Source organism: Macrotis lagotis, chromosome X (genome assembly GCF_037893015.1).
Source record: "Macrotis lagotis isolate mMagLag1 chromosome X, bilby.v1.9.chrom.fasta, whole genome shotgun sequence".
NCBI lineage: Eukaryota > Metazoa > Chordata > Mammalia > Peramelemorphia > Peramelidae > Macrotis > Macrotis lagotis.
The window spans coordinates 95483328-95501120 of NC_133666.1; the positions used below are offsets into that span (position 1 = coordinate 95483328).

General features: G+C 37.9%; 1 protein-coding gene across 16 annotated transcripts in view; it reads right to left on the reverse strand.

Moving 5' to 3' along the window:
* The window catches only part of SUSD1 (sushi domain containing 1), a 396750-nt gene that overhangs the window by 163615 nt on the left and 215342 nt on the right, over window positions 1–17793 (reverse strand). For all 16 annotated transcript variants that reach the window (XR_012472619.1, XM_074207538.1, XM_074207542.1 and 13 more), the window contains 2 exons: window positions 4294–4388; window positions 2083–2269 (listed from right to left, as the gene is read on the reverse strand). Coding sequence is in view for 15 of the 16 variants with exons in the window: in XM_074207538.1 (XP_074063639.1) it covers window positions 2083–2269; window positions 4294–4388 (282 nt within the window). In the remaining variant the exon portion in view is untranslated. The remainder of the gene's footprint in view (window positions 1–2082; window positions 2270–4293; window positions 4389–17793) is intronic.

A 17793-nucleotide genomic window follows, 5' to 3' on the forward strand; every position in this document is an offset into this window, starting at 1 on the left:
CAAACAGCAGAGTCCTACCCTGAGGGAGAGTAGAGAAATTTCTGCAGTGTTCCCTGACCCCCTTACCATCTGTGGGTTGTGCTCTGGAGGTGCAGGCTGCTTTCTCCAGATTCTAGCTGCAGGTTCTGTGGCCAGTGCTCCCTTACTCTACACTCATTCTGGTGTAACAGAATTCTCTCTTTGCCCCTTCAAGCTGTTCCAAGCCTTTTTCCACCTCCCAGTCCTGGTGAAATACCTTTCCTGAAGAACCTCTAAGTTATCTTAGACTTGGAAAAATATATCACTCAGTCTTTCTCTGGGTTCTCTCCCTCTAAATTTTGGCTAGAGTCATAATTTGTTGGCTTTTGGAGTTTTGAAGGGAAGTAGATCCCAGGAAATGCTGCCTTCATGCCGCTATCTTGGCTCTGCCCACCGATAAATTTATACCTTAATACTATTTTTTTGTCAATTACAAAATGAAGTTAATTTTAGCTACTTAGATTAAAAGTTCACAGAATATTAAATATAAAAGGACAAGAGATGATTAGTGACTTGTCCAGGACTTTTTCTATATGAATTTCATCAAAAATAATGAAAATTGATGAGGATGATGATGAGATGGAAACATAATGCTTGTAGAATAAACTATAAATCTATATAAATTTTTTACTTTTAACTCTCAGTCATTGAACCATATTCAATGGAGTGCAGATAGAAATAGATCTGACAAGTTTCTGTAATATGTCATATTAATATATGACTAGTGCAGAAGCCAGTAGCATAACTGAATCATTTTCTGAAATCTCACTAAAGGCATGTTCAGGATAATTCTAGTAGCAGATGGCAAGATGGGGATATTATATGGGAACAAGTTGAAATAGAACTCATTCCTATTTGCTACTGGAATTATCCCAAAAATGTTTTTAGTGAGCCTATAGAAAATAAAATTACATATTAATTCAGGTTCAATTACAAAAAGCAGTAATTTTTCCACCAGGTCAATAAATGTTCTAAACGTTAAATATAAAAGTATAATAGGAGAACATCAATTTGTTCTGTGACCATTTCTATCTGAACTCCATTGACCATAAGCCCTTTATAACATGGCTACATCCTATCTTTCTGGTCTTCCTACACCTACATCTCTACATACTCTGAGATCCAAGGACACAAGCCTCTTTTCTGTTTCTCTTACAAGATACTTCATCTCCCAGCTCCAGGAATTTTTCACCAGCTATCCCTCATGCCTAGAATGTTTTCCCCATTTCTGAATTCATTTGCTGGCTTCGTTCAGGTCCCAGCTAAAAGCCCAGCTTCAAAAACCCTTTTCTTAATCTCCTTAGCGCTTGTGTTTTCCCTCATTTGATTACCTCCATTTCATTCTGACTATATCTTTATATGTTATCTCCCAGATAGATGGTGAGTTCCATGATAGGAATGATTATTCCCCCCCCCTTTTTTAATATCTTCACTGCTTATCAACATGACTGTTACATAATAGATATTTAATAGATGTTTACTGACTGATTTGATTACAAAAATAGTAGAAAAGGATGGGAACTTGACCTGTGAATTTATTGATACAGGAAACACCCAAGATTGGAAATTCCTATCTAAAGAGTTATGTAAAGGATTTTGTTAAGTAACTCATCCAACATCACATATGTGAGAAGTAGAGCTTACAGCAAGGTCTTCCTAGCTTTGAGTTAGGCTCTTGATCCACTTGGGCCTCTCTTTTCTCATGAAATTTGTGTAGGCTTTAATTTACAAAATCCTTTACAACACCAGTTAATTCCATTTTAATGGGTTTCTAAGAGAATAAATGATTGAGATTAAATTGCTATTAAGTGTCCAAAATTGCCTAAAGAAGAGATCTTCCAACTCCAAATTCAAAGTTTTTTTTCCATAGCTCCTTCAGATATCCTGATTCAAAGTATATCATCAAGAAAGGGTGTTTTTGATACATTTGAAATGATAAAGTCAATGGCAGCACACCTTCTTGAAATAAAAGTAATAGATCGAATACCTCCCTCTCCTTACTTTCAAGAGCATTTGAGGTCATCATGTTCCTCATCAAAAAGAAATTAATTATCCAAGACATACCAGTTATCTGGGTCATAAGAAAGACAAGTACAGGAAGTCCATAGGAAGCAGCTGTGATGTTTACAGTGTAGTTGGTGCCTGGGTACAACTCCAGGCAAACCTCAGGAGCCAGATCACCAGTGGTCAGGTTAAATGATACTTCCTGGTCAAATTCCTCCTGATACCCTCGGTAGCCCCATATGTGGAACTGTAAGAGAAAGATTCAGGAAGTACATTATAGACAATGAATAAAATTTCTTATGCTTGCACTTTACAGATATCTAATAGTTAGATCTTAAGTCCACCAGATCAGATCAGGAATTCACATCATCTGAATGCCACTTTTAACTCTTGTTGAATAAAATTTCTTATGCTTGCACTTTACAGATATCTAATAGTTAGATCTTAAGTCCACCAGATCAGATCAGGAATTCACATCATCTGAATGCCACTTTTAACTCTTGTTGAATAAAATTTCTTATGCTTGCACTTTACAGATATCTAATAGTTAGATCTTAAGTCCACCAGATCAGATCAGGAATTCACATCATCTGAATGCCACTTTTAACTCTTGTTGAATAAAATTTCTTATGCTTGCACTTTACAGATATCTAATAGTTAGATCTTAAGTCCACCAGATCAGATCAGGAATTCACATCATCTGAATGCCACTTTTAACTCTTGTTCATAGGTTGATAAACAAATCAATATCACCATTTATTTGGTATCACCATTATTTGGAGACAATCTACTGCCTTGTAGCTCCACTCAAAATTCCTACTCTAAACTCTAAAGCTCCCCTCCCTTCATTTCTGCTCCTCATGTCATGCCAGTCATGTTCTTTCCCTGTACCTCTCCCACTTTACCCTACCTTTCATTATACTTTCTGGACTCCTCTGTTATATTTTTGGTATGAAGAAAGATTTGTTAATATATCTTCTCTCAGAAATCTATGTATATGTATATATGATGTACTAGATATACACATGTGTATATAAAGTTGATGTAAAATTACATGTTCTTTATACCCCTTCCAAAAAAATTTTTTGTTTCCAAATCACCTAATTCAGTGATTGCCAATATGAGTGCTTAACAAGGACTTGCTGAATTGAATTTCAAGTGTTTTCACATAAACTTACTCCTCTTCTTCTCTTTCTTCTTCTTCTTTTTTTTTTTTTGCAAGGCAATGGGGTTAAGTGGCTTGCCCAAGGCCACACAGCTAGGTAATTATTAAGTGTCTGAGGCTGGATTTGGACCTGGGTGCTCCTGGCTCAAGGGCCAGTGCTCTGTCCGCCACCCAGCTGTCCCTACCATTATTACTATTTTATTTTAGGTCTTTTTTTTTTCTTTTTTTGGTTTTTGCAGGGCAGTGGGGTTGGGGTGGCTTGCATGTCACACAGCTGGGTGATTGTTGTGTGTACGGGGCCAGATATGGGCTCAGGTGCTTCTGGCTCCAGGGCTGGTGCTCTGTCCACTGCACCACCTGGCCATACCTACAATTATTACTGCTATTTTTTTTATTTTAATTTTTTTCTCTCCCCTTTACTTTATCACTCAAGCAAGTCTATATTTTTTTGTGGGGAGGGGTATTTTGTTTACTCTTAAACAAGAATATTTTATTAATGTATAAAAAACATTATTTGTACAAAATGAGAATAAATAAATATTAAATAAAATTGCTATAAAAAATTCTAGTGCCTTCCTTCTAATATGATTATTCCTTTTTTTTTTCAGGTGTGTCTGACTTTTGGCAACCTCATTTGAGGTTTCCTGGCAAAGATAAAAAAGTAGTTTGCCATTTTTCTTTTCAGTTCATTTGACAGATGAGGAAAGTAAGGCAAACATGACTAAAATGACTTGTCCAGAGTTATTAAGTGTCTGGGGTCATATTTGAACTCAGAAAGCGTAATCCTCCTGACTCCAGGTCCAGTGTACCACATTATGTGTGTGTGTGTGTGTGTGTGTGTGTGTGTGTATATATATATTTTATACAAAATAGTTTTCATGCTTTTTTCTCCATTAGACTGTGAGAGCTATTGAAAGCTAGAATTATCTTGAACCTTTCTTTGTGCTCAACACAGAGGAAGACTTGACTTGAATTCTCCAATATAATGACTAAAATTCAACTCACAGGATATTTCCAAATTTGTTAATATCTTCCATGCATTATTAATTTTGTAAGAAATTCAAACCTCTCACTCAGGTAAATATTTAGATCAATTTTGAACTTACTAAATACATCTCCTCTGAATCAGTCATCTTTGCATTTCTCCTCCACCTCAAGCAGGTTTCATTAAGAACTGAAATATTACTGATGATTTGGTTTCCTGAAAAAATAAGGGAAAAAAGAGGAGGAAATTGACACCCCAACCAAAAAAAAAACCCACAACAACACAATTTTTTTTTAGTTTTTTCAAGGCAATGGGGTTAAGTGGTTTACCCAAGGCCACACAGCTAGGTAATTGTTAAGTGTCTGAGGCTGGATTTGAACTCAGGTACTCCTGACTCCAGGGACAGTGCTCCCCAACAAAACAATTATTCACACAATTTTTAATCAAATAACTTTTCAATCAGTTCCACAGGAACAAATTCAGCTGTAAAGAATGAACTTTTGATTCAGAATGGGCTGTGTCAGGGGGAAAGAAGAATTGATGTTTTGTTTTGTTTTTTAATTTTACTTATTTATGTAAGTTCAGCCTCAGTAGAAGAAATCAGGCTAAAAGCTATCTATTTATTCTGAGGCCCTCTCATCAGTACAAGCTCCCACCAGGCAGAATAGAGTTCTATCCAAGGCTCCAGACAATTCCTGTTCCTTCCTTCAGATGAGAATGTCAGCTGATTACAATTAAAAACAAAAGTACAGAGGGGATTAAATTCAATTCAGCAAACATCTAATACAAGCTTCCTAAGGGGAACTGTGCTACCAAATGCATGCTAACCACAGATTTTCTAACTATATACTCACTAATTGTGAGGAACATTGCAAGATCACCTTGAGAAATTGGGCATTTTGTTTGGTACAACAGAATATAGTGGTTAAAAATTCATCCTTAGAGTCAAGGAGATCAGATTCAAGTTCAGCCTTTGATACATACTGATTGTATGACCCTTTGTTGTTTGTTACTCTTCCTGACTCCATGAACCATAGCATGCCAAATCCTTCTTCCTTCCCCATATCCCAAAGTCTGTCCAGGTTCATGCTTTCTGTTTAAATGATACTACCTATCCATCTCATCCTCTGCTGTTTCCTTTTCTTCTTGCCCTCTATCTTTTTCAATATCAGGGTCTTTTCCATTAAGTCCCTGTTTCTCATTATATGCTCAAAATATTTAAGCTTCAGTATTTGACCTTCCAGCAACCAGTGTAATTAATCTAAGTATTGACAGAAGGCATTTAATTTCTCATGACTGTACACTATAAATCCAAGAACAGTGGCTAATTTATACTAGCAGAGGGAGTTTCCAAACTTGGTAATTCCCCACATCAATGAAGTTATAGGTCATAGTCAAAAATCTCAAGCCTTTCATAGAACAACAACAACTACGATAATACTGCCCAATATCTTTTCTGGTCACTCCAGGGGACTCTCCTTAGATTTTTCTCAACATTCTGGTCAGTGACCCAGAATAGGGATCAGATCTGATAGAGCTAAAAGTCAAACCTCACCTACTAGCTTAGTCATGGCACCATGTCCCTAGGTCCCTACTCCTATCTCTACCCAGCATCCCCCTCCTGGAACAAAAAACCATGATTTATATGGTGTATGAAGTATCCCAGCTTGTCTCTTGTTGGGACAGTCATCCAATGGGAGGAGTGAGGGGAGCAGAGGCACTACAAATCACATCAAAGCCCCATTCCATTCTTTTTTGAGATGATTGCAGTGCAATAGCCTAGAAACACATATGAGAATTCTAATCCTGAAGGAACTCTGGGTCTCTCCCCCTACCTTAGTGGTTATTTCCCTTCCTGTAATACTACTTCAAAAAATCTCTGACCAGTGATTCACTTTACTATCTCCTCTTTATCTGTCTCCTCAAATATATATATATGTGTGTATATACATATGTATTTGAGTCTCCCTCAAACAGAATGAAAGTGTTTATCTTTCAGGATTATCTCTGCTTTTTAAGTGTTTATTCCCTGTGTATGACATATAGTAAAAGTGTTTTCCACCCCTCATTCATTCATACAGGTATAATTCTCATTCCTTCTTCTCTCTCACAAGATATCAAATATACTTCTTAGATTCTCAGGCTCTTCATTTTATTCTAGTACACTGAGATGACCCTCAAACCAAGCTAAAAATATATATCTACTGAAATAATACTACCTCTGAACTAAATCTCAGTAAAGTAAATAAAAATGTAAGTCAAAACAATCCTGTCAAAACTTCCATGATGGGGGCGGAGCCAAGATGGCAACAAGAGCAGATAATGTCTTAGGAGCTCTCTCATAAATCTTCATAACTAAAGTCTCTAACTAAATTTTCGAGAGACAGAACCCACAGAGGGACCCAGTGAGGCAGTTCTCCTACTCAAGGTAACCTGGAAAAGAGGAGAAAGGCCCTGCTCCCTGGGGTTGGAGGGGCAGCCCACCACAGGGGTGGCCTGCCAGAGTGAAAGAACTTCAGCCTCCTGGAGGCAGCCCCAGGGCACTGGGAAGCCATGGCTCACAGCAGTAGGGGAGTTTCCTGAGCTACACCCCAGGGAGCACAGGGCACAAATTGGGGGCACAGCGAGCGTACCTCTGCCAGAGCGAGCATGTGAAGCCCAGCCCTCAGGGCACACAGAGAGCAGTGTGGCCAGCACAGCCAAGTTCCAAGAAACAGAAGCAGGTGGAGCTGGTAAGCAGGAGGCCCCAGGACATGAGCCCATTGAACCTAGGGAGGGGAGTGAAGAGATAGAGACTGCAGAGCTCTGTCCTCTATCCCTGGAACAGGACTCTGAGGTTCTGACCACATTCAGATCCTGATCCCAGTCTAGGCCCCCCATAGAATAGCAGGGCCCCCTCCACCTCAGTCCCATGGCAGAGGGGAGTGCATATGGTCATTCACAGAGGAGGAGGGAGGACAGAGCCCCACACACTGGGACCCCTGTGGGAGTGTCCCAAAAGCTCAGGAAGCACCCCAAAACCAGGTTCAGGCTGGGAAAATGAGCAAGCAGAGAAACAAGAGGAATACCATTGAGAAATATTTTGCATGTGAGCCCATGCAGGATCAAAATACTCAGTCTGAAGATGAGGAAGCACAAGCTCCTGCATCTAAAGACTCCAAGAAAAACAGAAATTGAGCTCAGGCTATAACAGAGCTCAAAAAAAGACTTTGAAAATCAAATGAGGGAGTTAGAAGAAAAACTGGAAAAACAAATGAGAGCGATGCAAGAAAAATATGAAAATGAAGTCAGCAGCCTAGTCAAGGAAATCCAAAAAAAAATACTGAAGAAAATAGCATGCTAAAAACCAGCTTAGGTCAAATGGATAAAACAGTTCAAAAAGTTATTGAGGAGCAAAATGCTTTAAAAAGTAAAATTGGCCAGATGGAAAAAGAGATAAGAAAACTCTCTGAGGAGAACAAATCCTTCAGACAAAAAATAGAACTCAAGGAGACTGATGAATTTACCAGAAATCAGGAATCAATACTTCAAAACCAAAAAAAAATGAAAAATTAGAAGAAAATGTGAAACATCTCATTGAAAAAACAACTGATATGGAAAACAAACTTAGGAAAGATAATTTTAAAGTTATTAGAATACCTGAAAGTCATGACCAGGAAAAGAGCCTTGACATCATTTTCAAAGAATTACTACAGGAAAATTGCCCTGATATTCTAGAAGCAGAGGGCAAAATAGAAATGGAGAGAATCCACCAATCCCCCAGAGAAAGAGATCCCAAAAAACCAACCCCTAGGAATATTATAGCCAAATTCCAGAACTCCCAAGTCAAAGAGAAAATATTAGAAGCAGCCAGAAGGACAGAGTTCAAATATCATGAAGCTGCAGTCAGGATCATACAAGACTTAGCAGCAACTACATTGGAAGCTCACAGGGCTTGGAATATAATATACTAGAAGGCAAAAGAGCTTGGAATGCAACTGAGAATCAACTACCCAGCAAGGCTGAATGTACTTTTCCAGGGAAAAAGATGGATTTTCAATGAACCAGGGGAATTTCAAATGTTCCTGTTGGAATGGCCAGAGCTGAACAGAAGGTTTGATCTTCAGATACAGGACTCAGGTGAAGCATGGAGATTGGAGGAGAAGGGGAAAATGAGGGACTTAATGATGATGAACTGCATGTATTCCTGCATAGAAAAAATGACACTGATAATACTCATATGAACCTTCTTAGTTAATAGAGCAGGTAGAGGGGGCTTTTATAGTTGAAGCACAGGAGAAAGCTGAATTTGAAGATAAAATATGGTGTAAAATGGAGTCAAGAGAAAAAAGGGAAATGTAATGGGAGAAAGAAAAAAGAGAAGGGGGAATAGGCCAAGATATTCTATATAATAAAATTTTTCTTTATTACAATGAGCTATTACAATGATATGGAAGGATAGAAGGCAAGGGGGAATGAGGGAATCTTCACTCTCATCAGAATTGCTTAGGAGAGGAAACAGCATATATACTCAATGGGGTATAGGCATCTAGAGTAAGAAGAAGAGGTGGGAGGACAGGGTGAAGGGGGGTGATGTGAGTGATGGAGGAGAGGATGGACCATGGGGGGAGAGTGGTCAGATATAACACATTTTCTTTTTTACTTCTTGCAAGGGGCTGGGATTGGATGGCCTGTCCAGGACCATAGGGCCAGGTGGATGCTGGGCCTAAGGCGTGGTAAGGGGGCTCAGGGCCTCTTGGCCCCAGAGCCAGGGATCTGTCTATTGTACCACTCAGCTACCCTACAGCAGAGTCAGAATGAAAGGAGAGAGAAAATATAGTACATGGTAGTGGAGAAATAAGAAAGGAAGGAGTTGCAATCAGCAATGGCAACGGTGGACTTTGTGATGGACTTATCATAAAGAATGTGATCTACCTGCGACAGAGTTGTTGGTGTTGGAACAAAGACTGAAGCACATTTTTTATTATTATTATTTTGTGGGGGTGCAGGGCAAATGGGGCTGGGTGACCTGCCTGGGGAGGCATAGCAGGGTGATCGTTGGGTGTCTGAGGCCGGATTTGGACCTGGGTGCTCCTGGCTCAAGGGCCAATGCTCTGTCTGCCACCCAGCTACCCCTACAATTATTACTATTTTATTTTATTTTGGATCTTTTTTTTCTTTTTTTTGGTTTTTTTGCAGGGCAGTGGGGCTTGGGTGGCTTGCATGTCACATGGCTGTGTGATTGCTGGGTGTACGGGGCCAGATGTGGGCTCAGGTGCTCATGGCTCTAGGGCTGGTGCTCTGTCCATTGTGCCACCTGGCCATACCTACAATTATTACTATTATTTTTTTAATTTTAATTTTTCTCCCCTTTACTTTATCGCTCAAGCGAGTCTATATTTATGGGCAAGGGGTATTTCGTTTACTCTTAAACAAGAATATTTTATTAATATATATAAAAAAACATTACTTGTACAAAATGAGAATAAATATTAAATTAAAAAAACAAAAAAACTTCCATGATGATGTCATATATATGTCCTTATCTAATCAAGGGGAGCAGGATGTTTCAAAAAAATCCCATCCTCCTTGCTTTCCAGGTTCTTTAATCAGAGAGACCAAAGGAATGCTGAGGTCTGGAGAAATATATACCTTTATAGTCTAGCTTTGATGCTGGAAGGCTGCAGGGTTTCCTAAGTTCTTAGTCCACTTCTCCCCCTTGTCAGGTACACTCCATGTCCTCTATTACCTGCTATCTGTTCCAAACCACCACACCTGACGGGTCTACCCCATAGTCCCATAGTGACTCAGAACAAAGCCAGCATCACGCTAAGTCTATCAGATATAAAAAAGGAATGTAACTACTTCCATGCCAAATAAGGACTATATTTCTGGCCTTGATTATATAACCATAATCTCCTAAAATGGGCCTTTTCCAGTCAGACTGGACCATTGTGATTGAGATTCACATTCCAATTCTGGCCAAATTATTTACCCTACAGTCACCAAGCATGCTGCCTTTTTTGTTCTCTGATTTCACACCAACATACATTCAAACCATTCCCTCTCTCTTTTTTAACATTCCTTTTTTTTTTTCCATTTTGAGTTTGAAATTTTCTCCATTCCTCCAGTCCCTCCCCCAATCACTGAAAGGCAAGCAATATGATATCGATTATACATATGTGAAGTGAAGCAAAACATTTCCATATTAGTTATATTGCAACTGCCATTCTCATTGGCAATTACTGAGTCTTCTTCCAGACAACTGTGCTTACTATTCCCAGGATAATCTTTCAACAACCAATCAAATGGAATCATTCTTAAAGCTAGATCCTGACACTTCAAATAATGCTATTTCTCAAATTTGCAGATACCCATTATCCTTTGTGCCTCTGAGGTATATCCATTCTTTCTTTCTCCTTTCAGCTTCATAGTAACTGGATTCAAATTCTACCACAGACAACAGCTATGAGATCCTAGGCAAGTCATAACTTATCTGAGCTTCAGTTTTCTTCTTCTTTAAAATGTAGCTCATTATTATACCCAGAGCAACTAGGTAGCATAGTGTATAGAGTACTGGGTCTAGAGTCAGAAAGAGTTATTTTCCTGAGTTCAAATTCAGCCTCAAATGTTTACTAGCTATGTGACCCTGAGCAATTCACTTAACCCTGTTTGCTTCAGTTTCCTAATCTGTAAAATGAGCTGAGGAAGGAAATGACAAATCATTCCAGTATCTTTGCTAAGAAAATTCCTAATGGGGTCATGGAAAGTTGAGCAGTTCTAAAAATTGATTGAATAATATATGTGTTATTAGCCAAAAAGGCATATTAAGTAGGAGGAATTCTATGACCTTGAACTTTATTTTTCCCCTATACCTTGGAGACATAATCTTAGAGTTGAGAAAATAGGGAACCTCCAACCCAGAAAACCTTTGGAAATTTCCAAAATTAGCCCCTAACTTTTGTTAACTGGGTTCAGAAATTAGCAAGGAATCAGAAACCATCCTATACAAGACAAGCAGGTAGCTCACCTTTAGCAAGGACTAGAGGTTATGTCAACTACCTATCTGTCAGACATTATGTACCTAAAAGACATCAAATGTTGAATCCAAGTCTGCCACAGATTAGCTATAATGAATTCCCTGAGAACCAAGCCCAGCAGAACCAATGTGGTGACATAACCAAAAATATCAGCCCAGTAGAGGCATGCATTGCACCTCAACATATCATTGCTCCTGGATTTATATAGACATTATTTTTTTCACTAAAAACACACTTTTCAATAAGTGTGTGCTTCTTCCTACTTATGCACTGAATGTACTGATCCTTAATTGCACCCCCCCTCTTCTTTATATCGAGGTTTTTACAGGATAATGTACCCTAGTTATATGGGGAGAATATTTCATTTCTACTTTTTTACTATTATTATTATTAATACTATTACTATTTCATGAAATATGTTTGTTTTGAAGTAACTATACTCTCTGGCTGATTAGGAAAAGTGAAACCATTGGTGAGGGCTCTTAATCTTTTGTTTCTACATCAACAAATTGTTGGGAATCAGGGACAAAATTGTCTGGGAGACAGATGCTACATATGCTACTCCTTTGTCCTCAAAAGTAAACAAGGTTTTTTCAAGCATTTTCAAACAAATTCAAGCATTAATTTTATTTTCCAGGATTCACTAAGAGAAAGGCTAAATATACTAAGCAATAATAATAAGAATGAATTTATCAAAATAGCATGATCTACTAATAGAGTCATTAGTTTAGAGGGTTTATAGATACTAATTCAAACAATCCACTAAATATCATGAGTTTTGCATATTCAGAAAAAATTTTTATACTTTGTTCTAAAATGTTGAAAAAGAAAATCTTTCCCATTCCTAGAGGTAGCCAGTATAGTACCTAGAGGTAGTACAGTATAGTACTAGGCTAGGAACCAGGAAAACCTGATTTCAAATCCAGACATATATTAGCTATGTGGCCTTGGGCAAGTCATTTAATTCCTGTCTTCTTCAGGTTCCTCATCTGTAAAGTCATAGAGAAGATTAAGTGAGATAATATTTGTAAAGGGCTTAGTATATAGTAGGCATTTAATAAATATTTTCTTTCTTTCTTCTTTTCTAGTGATATCATCTGATTGTTCAAATCCTTAAACACCTTATGCCTATACTACTACAACACCTTCCTAACTCCAGTTCTACTTCCTTATATTCAAATCCATTGCCATTTAATCTATATCACTATTGGGTTAGCCTCTTTATGACCCTATTTGGGGTTTTCTTGGCAGAGATATGCCATTTCCTTCTCCATGTTCCTTCACCCTAAATTCCTTAATTAGAAGCAATAATCTCAATGTTCTCACTTTTTGCCTCCTTGTTACTGACAATCCACCTTCTTCCTTCTCTTTTTTACACTTTAGACATCTTCAAACAATATTCTCTGAGAAACCAGTTCAATGTTAATCTTGAAATTTAACACAGATAAGAAAATTGAGGTAAATTAGATTAAGTAATTTGCCCAGTGTCACACAACTAGTAAGTATATGAGGAGGAATTTGAGGTCAGGTCTTCCTGACTTCAGGTCTAGCTCTCTATCTACAGCACCACCAAACTCTTCAAATAAATGTTAGCTAGCTATTATTCATTCCCCATTATTCATTCCCTGAGATCAAATAAAACATTTTCAAAGCTGCCTTCTCTGACCATGTTAGTTATCCTTTCATTTTATTCATTCAAATTTTGTACTAGGTCTAGGACAGATTATTGCATATGAGTATACTTGTTATTTCCCTTTTGTGTTCTGGTCAGAACTGTACAAAGTTCAATTTTATGCTACCTATAATAAAAGCCTGTATACAGTAAGCACTATAAATGAAACAAATGAATCAATGCAAAGAACACCTGACAACAGATTGCCCTGTACTCTAGTAATATACTTTACATAAAACTGGAACTCACTAATAAAGATATTGGTTCAGTGTTTGAAAGCTAAATGACCTTTGGTTCTTGCCTTCCATACTTCAGTTGTTCAAATATGACTGAATCCATTTGACCAAGATGGCATACATAGACTGCTTCTTCCTTTCCTTAGGCATTTCTTTACTCTTTTCTGAACCCCCAAACCTATACCTTACTCACTTTTCTATCTCTCTCTTTTTTTTTAGATTTTTGCAAGGCAAATGGGGTTAAGTGGCTTGCCCAAGGCCACACAGCTAGGTAATTATTAAGTGTCTGAGACCGGATTTGAACCCAGGTACTCCTGACTCCAGGGCCAGTGCTTTATCCACTGTGCCACCTAGCCGCCCCCACTTTTCTATCTCTTGACCATGTCTCATCCAACCCCACTACCCTCTTGTTCACAGAATCCAGTGACCAGACTCAGAGGCTATCTCCATTCTATGAAAATCACCCCACTATATATTAATGTCCTACATAAATTCTTTAAACATCAAATTCATTTGCCATTTTGATGTCTTTGCTTTTGAACTGTCCCCAACCCCAGTTTCTTCCTCATTATCATTTCTTGGACTATCTAGTATCATAAGACTAATCTTTACCTAATATAGCTTCTTTCCTCCTACCCACAACATGGGAAGGCTTAACCTTAATAAGAGACAAAACTGCCCCAGCCTGATTCAGCTTCCCTGATCTTGGTGGGTTTCTGAAAGTCACCATCAGGAGCAGCTAGGTGGCACAGTGGATAGAGTACTGGTCTTGGAGTCAGGAAGATGGGAATTCAAATCCAATCTCAGACAATTGCCACTTATTAGTTGTTTGACCTTGGGCAAGTCATTTAACCCTGACTGCCTCTCATCTAGGACCATCTCCCAATCATACTGATTTAAATATGGCCACTTGACCCAGATGGCTCTGGAGGAGAAAGTGAAGCTGTGACTTAGCACAGCATATCCTCACTCAAATCCAACTCATGTGCTTGTCATAACATCACCTCCCTGATGTCATGGTCTTCTTCGAAAATAAAGGACAAACATCAATCAATAAAATAATAACAACAATGAAAAAATCACCATCTCCTTTACTGTATCCTTTCCTGATAACCATATTCTCAATATCCAGAGAATCTAAATGACACTGCATTCTTGTTGCATATTCTTACAGTGTTGGGGCAAAATAAATCTTCTCTTGACCATTGAGTGATTTGCAAGTGCCTCATTTCATTATAACAATCAGCTTGAACTAAGATTATACCTAAGAGAATACAGGAATTAGAACCAGTCCTTTGATACCTAGTTTCTTCCAAATTCAGCCCAAGTCTTGCCTTCTACATGAAGTCTTTCTTGATTCCCCCAAATACTACTGACTTCCCTAAACTTACCTTATTTTTCTTTTGTATACATATTTTTGTACAAACATATGTTGTCTCCTTGGGATACAATATAGGAATTGAAAAAAATGAGGAAAAGGACTGTTTCTATTTTACATGGTTCCTAGTACATAGTAGGAACTTAATATACACTTACTGATTGGAGAGGATTCAGTCAGAGAGTGGTATTTATTCTTTATTTCCAAGCTGCTAAAGATCAAAGGGACAATTTCTAAGCTTCCTTCTGCCAAAATTATTGAACCCTAAGAAGTCAAGAAAGTACAATTTATTGCTACTTTCTTCCATGCTATTTGATTCAATAAGCATTTATTAAGCACATTATTGGTGCAAAGTATTATACTACTCACTTGTGGGGGTGGGGGAGGGGAGAAAGGGAGGAGAGATAAGCATTTAAGAAGAATAGCTCATATTTATTTAGTATATGCTAAGTGCCCAACACTTCGCTAAGCTAGCTCATTTTATCTAGCTAATGATGTTTGTGCTTAGCTCTTGAAGAAGACCAAGACATTAAGGAGGTCATACCATGATAAGCACATGACTTGGATTTGAGTGAGGTGGTGCTGTGTAAGACACTTCCTCTTCTGGAACCATCTGGGTCCAGTGGCCAGATATGAATCAAGACAACTGGAGATGACCCTGGAAGTGAGGAATATGTGACTTGCCCAAGGTGATACAGGTAGTAAGTGTCAAGTGTCTGAGACTGGATTTGAACTCAGGTCCTCTGACTGGTGCTCTATCCATTGCACAACCAGCAAACAGTGCTCACCTCTCAGGATTGTTTTTAGGATCAAGAGAAATAATAATTATAAAATACTTAGCATACTAAGTTCACTGCCTGTTATATAATGAGCATTATAGAAATGTTGTTATAGAACTATATTTAATTTAACAATTTAATTTAACAATGTTATAAATGCTCATGAATACTTAGTCCAGAGTGATTAAAAATTTTTTTATTAAGATATCTTAACAAAATGACACACCTCTCTCAAGGTGGGAGAGAGGGGCAAGGAAATCCCAAAATTCAAGGTCTTTTATGTACTTTGAAAGGCTTTGCTCCTGCCCCCTCATGCCAATCATAGGCTGGGGTCATAATCTAATTGATACATTGGTCCCCATACATTTCCTCTACCCTGCTCATGAGCAAGAACAGCTAGATCTCCTTGAGCATGGGCAAAGGATAAAGTCAAGACTCCAGGTTAACTTAAAAATAAGTGGGCAATCAGTTTTTGATCAGATGGAGGCTAAGTCTTTTGACTTTAACTCAGTACCTTGCCCACAGGCAACAATACAGGCAGACCCCAGTCTTCGTAATGTAAACTAATAATCCTCCTTTCACATTCTTGTGGAACCCAAACACCCACATATTCCTCACAACAACAAATTATTAAATGCTATAGAAATATCATTATTGTTATGACTATTATTCTTATTATAGTGTTAGGAAATGCCTATAAGAAATATTTTTTGACCACTTCAGCATGATATTGTTTACTTATTATTATTATGATTCCTCTTCAGAGATCAATTAACTCAAGTATATTACAAAAGGCTTCAGGTCTTTGGGGCCTGAACTTTGTCTTCAAGGAAGAAAAGGACTCTAGGAGACAGAGTAAAGGAGAGAATATATGCTAGGAACTGGGGGGGTGGGGTCTGGGGAGGCAACTATTCCAAAGGCATTGAGACAGGAGATAGAATGTTTGTTGCAATTGAGAACCCAAAGGAAGGCCAGTTTGGTTCGACTGGTGTGCAGGATGGTGAATGGTTTTCAATGAATTTGTAAAGGTAAGTCAGCAGAGGGGCAGGAATATTCATGTATTCATTCAGCCAATAAGTATATATTAAGAACCTAATGGATGTTATATATTAGCTATTATTATTATTAATAATAAATGATTGTCTCTCTCCTTTCCAAATGACTAGCACAGTGCTTTGTACCAATAAGATATTTAATAAATGTTTAGGTATATGCATTTTGCCAGACTTTGGAGACACCAAGAGAAAAACAAATACCAAAGGTATGACAAGGAATGATAAAGAATTTAATAGTAATATGGATTTTTAAAGGATTTCTTCTCAATCCTTCATTGATCTATTAAAATTGTAATCAAATGCTATCGGCCCTATAGATGGTAAATCATGAGATTAGGGAAATAAAGATGAGGGATAGATAAATTCAGAAAGGCTTAGGAATATTTCATCAAAGTCTAAAAGGGCAACCCCTTCTACCTTAAAGATATGAAATTGAAGATTAAATTAGCAAATTCTATTTTCTCACAGGACTATCTACCAAATTTCTCAACCCCAACCCAAAAATGATTGCTGTCTTAAAAAAAACAATCTTAAATTCAGATTTGCCTTTGCCTCAGAAAACTTCCATGTTTCTTTAAATGCTTCCATATGCCTCAGAAGTTCATTTTTATCAAATTGGGATAATAACTAAGGTATTTTTCCTTATAATAAAAATAATTCTTAAACCTTGTCAAATCTATACTAATTTCCCTTAGGAGCTACATTTCAGAATCTCAGCATGTCAGGAAATGTGAATTTGGGAGCAAGCAAATGGATTTTTATATGAAACATAAATGATCTCTAAATGATTTCTGCATGGATTATGTCAAAATTACAAAATTTGAGCACAAAAAAACTTTTACCAATTATAAAGTTCTAACCCTCTGAATGGGATAAAGTCTGAGATTTCTTCAGTAGAATATTACAGATTGGGGAACAGTTAACTATGTGCCCCTCCTCCCTTGACAAAGCAACTTCTGGGAAACTGATGAAGAGTCAACTAACCCCACCTTATCTGTTGAAGTCCAGATGACCATTCAATTCCTGGGGCTGAAGAGATAATCTGGTTTGGGTTTGAATTATATGCTCTTTTCCTTGAATTAATTTACAGTCTAGATTGTAAAACCATATTCTTCATTAACCAGGGTGAGTGGGGGGGGGGGGGATCTCATTAGGATAAATGGGATTCTTGAGTCTTTTGCATTGGCCTCAATCTCTTTAATTGATTGGGGCCCGTTCCTCCAGAAGTGAATAAAACTTTCTCTTCATACCTTGAGAGATCTCCGAAATTTATTTAAGTAGCAATTGTCCCACAAAGTTTGGGGGTTCCATTGGGGATCTCAGCCTCTCAGGACTTGGCAAAAAAAGGTATCTCCTGCCCAAATTTGGCAGTTCACCATTTTCTGAGAAGCCTTGGTTTCCCCTCTGTGTAAGTGACCCAAAGCGGAGAGACTCAGTAGGAAGAGAACAGCAAATCCGAGGCAAGAACCTGACCATCAGTGA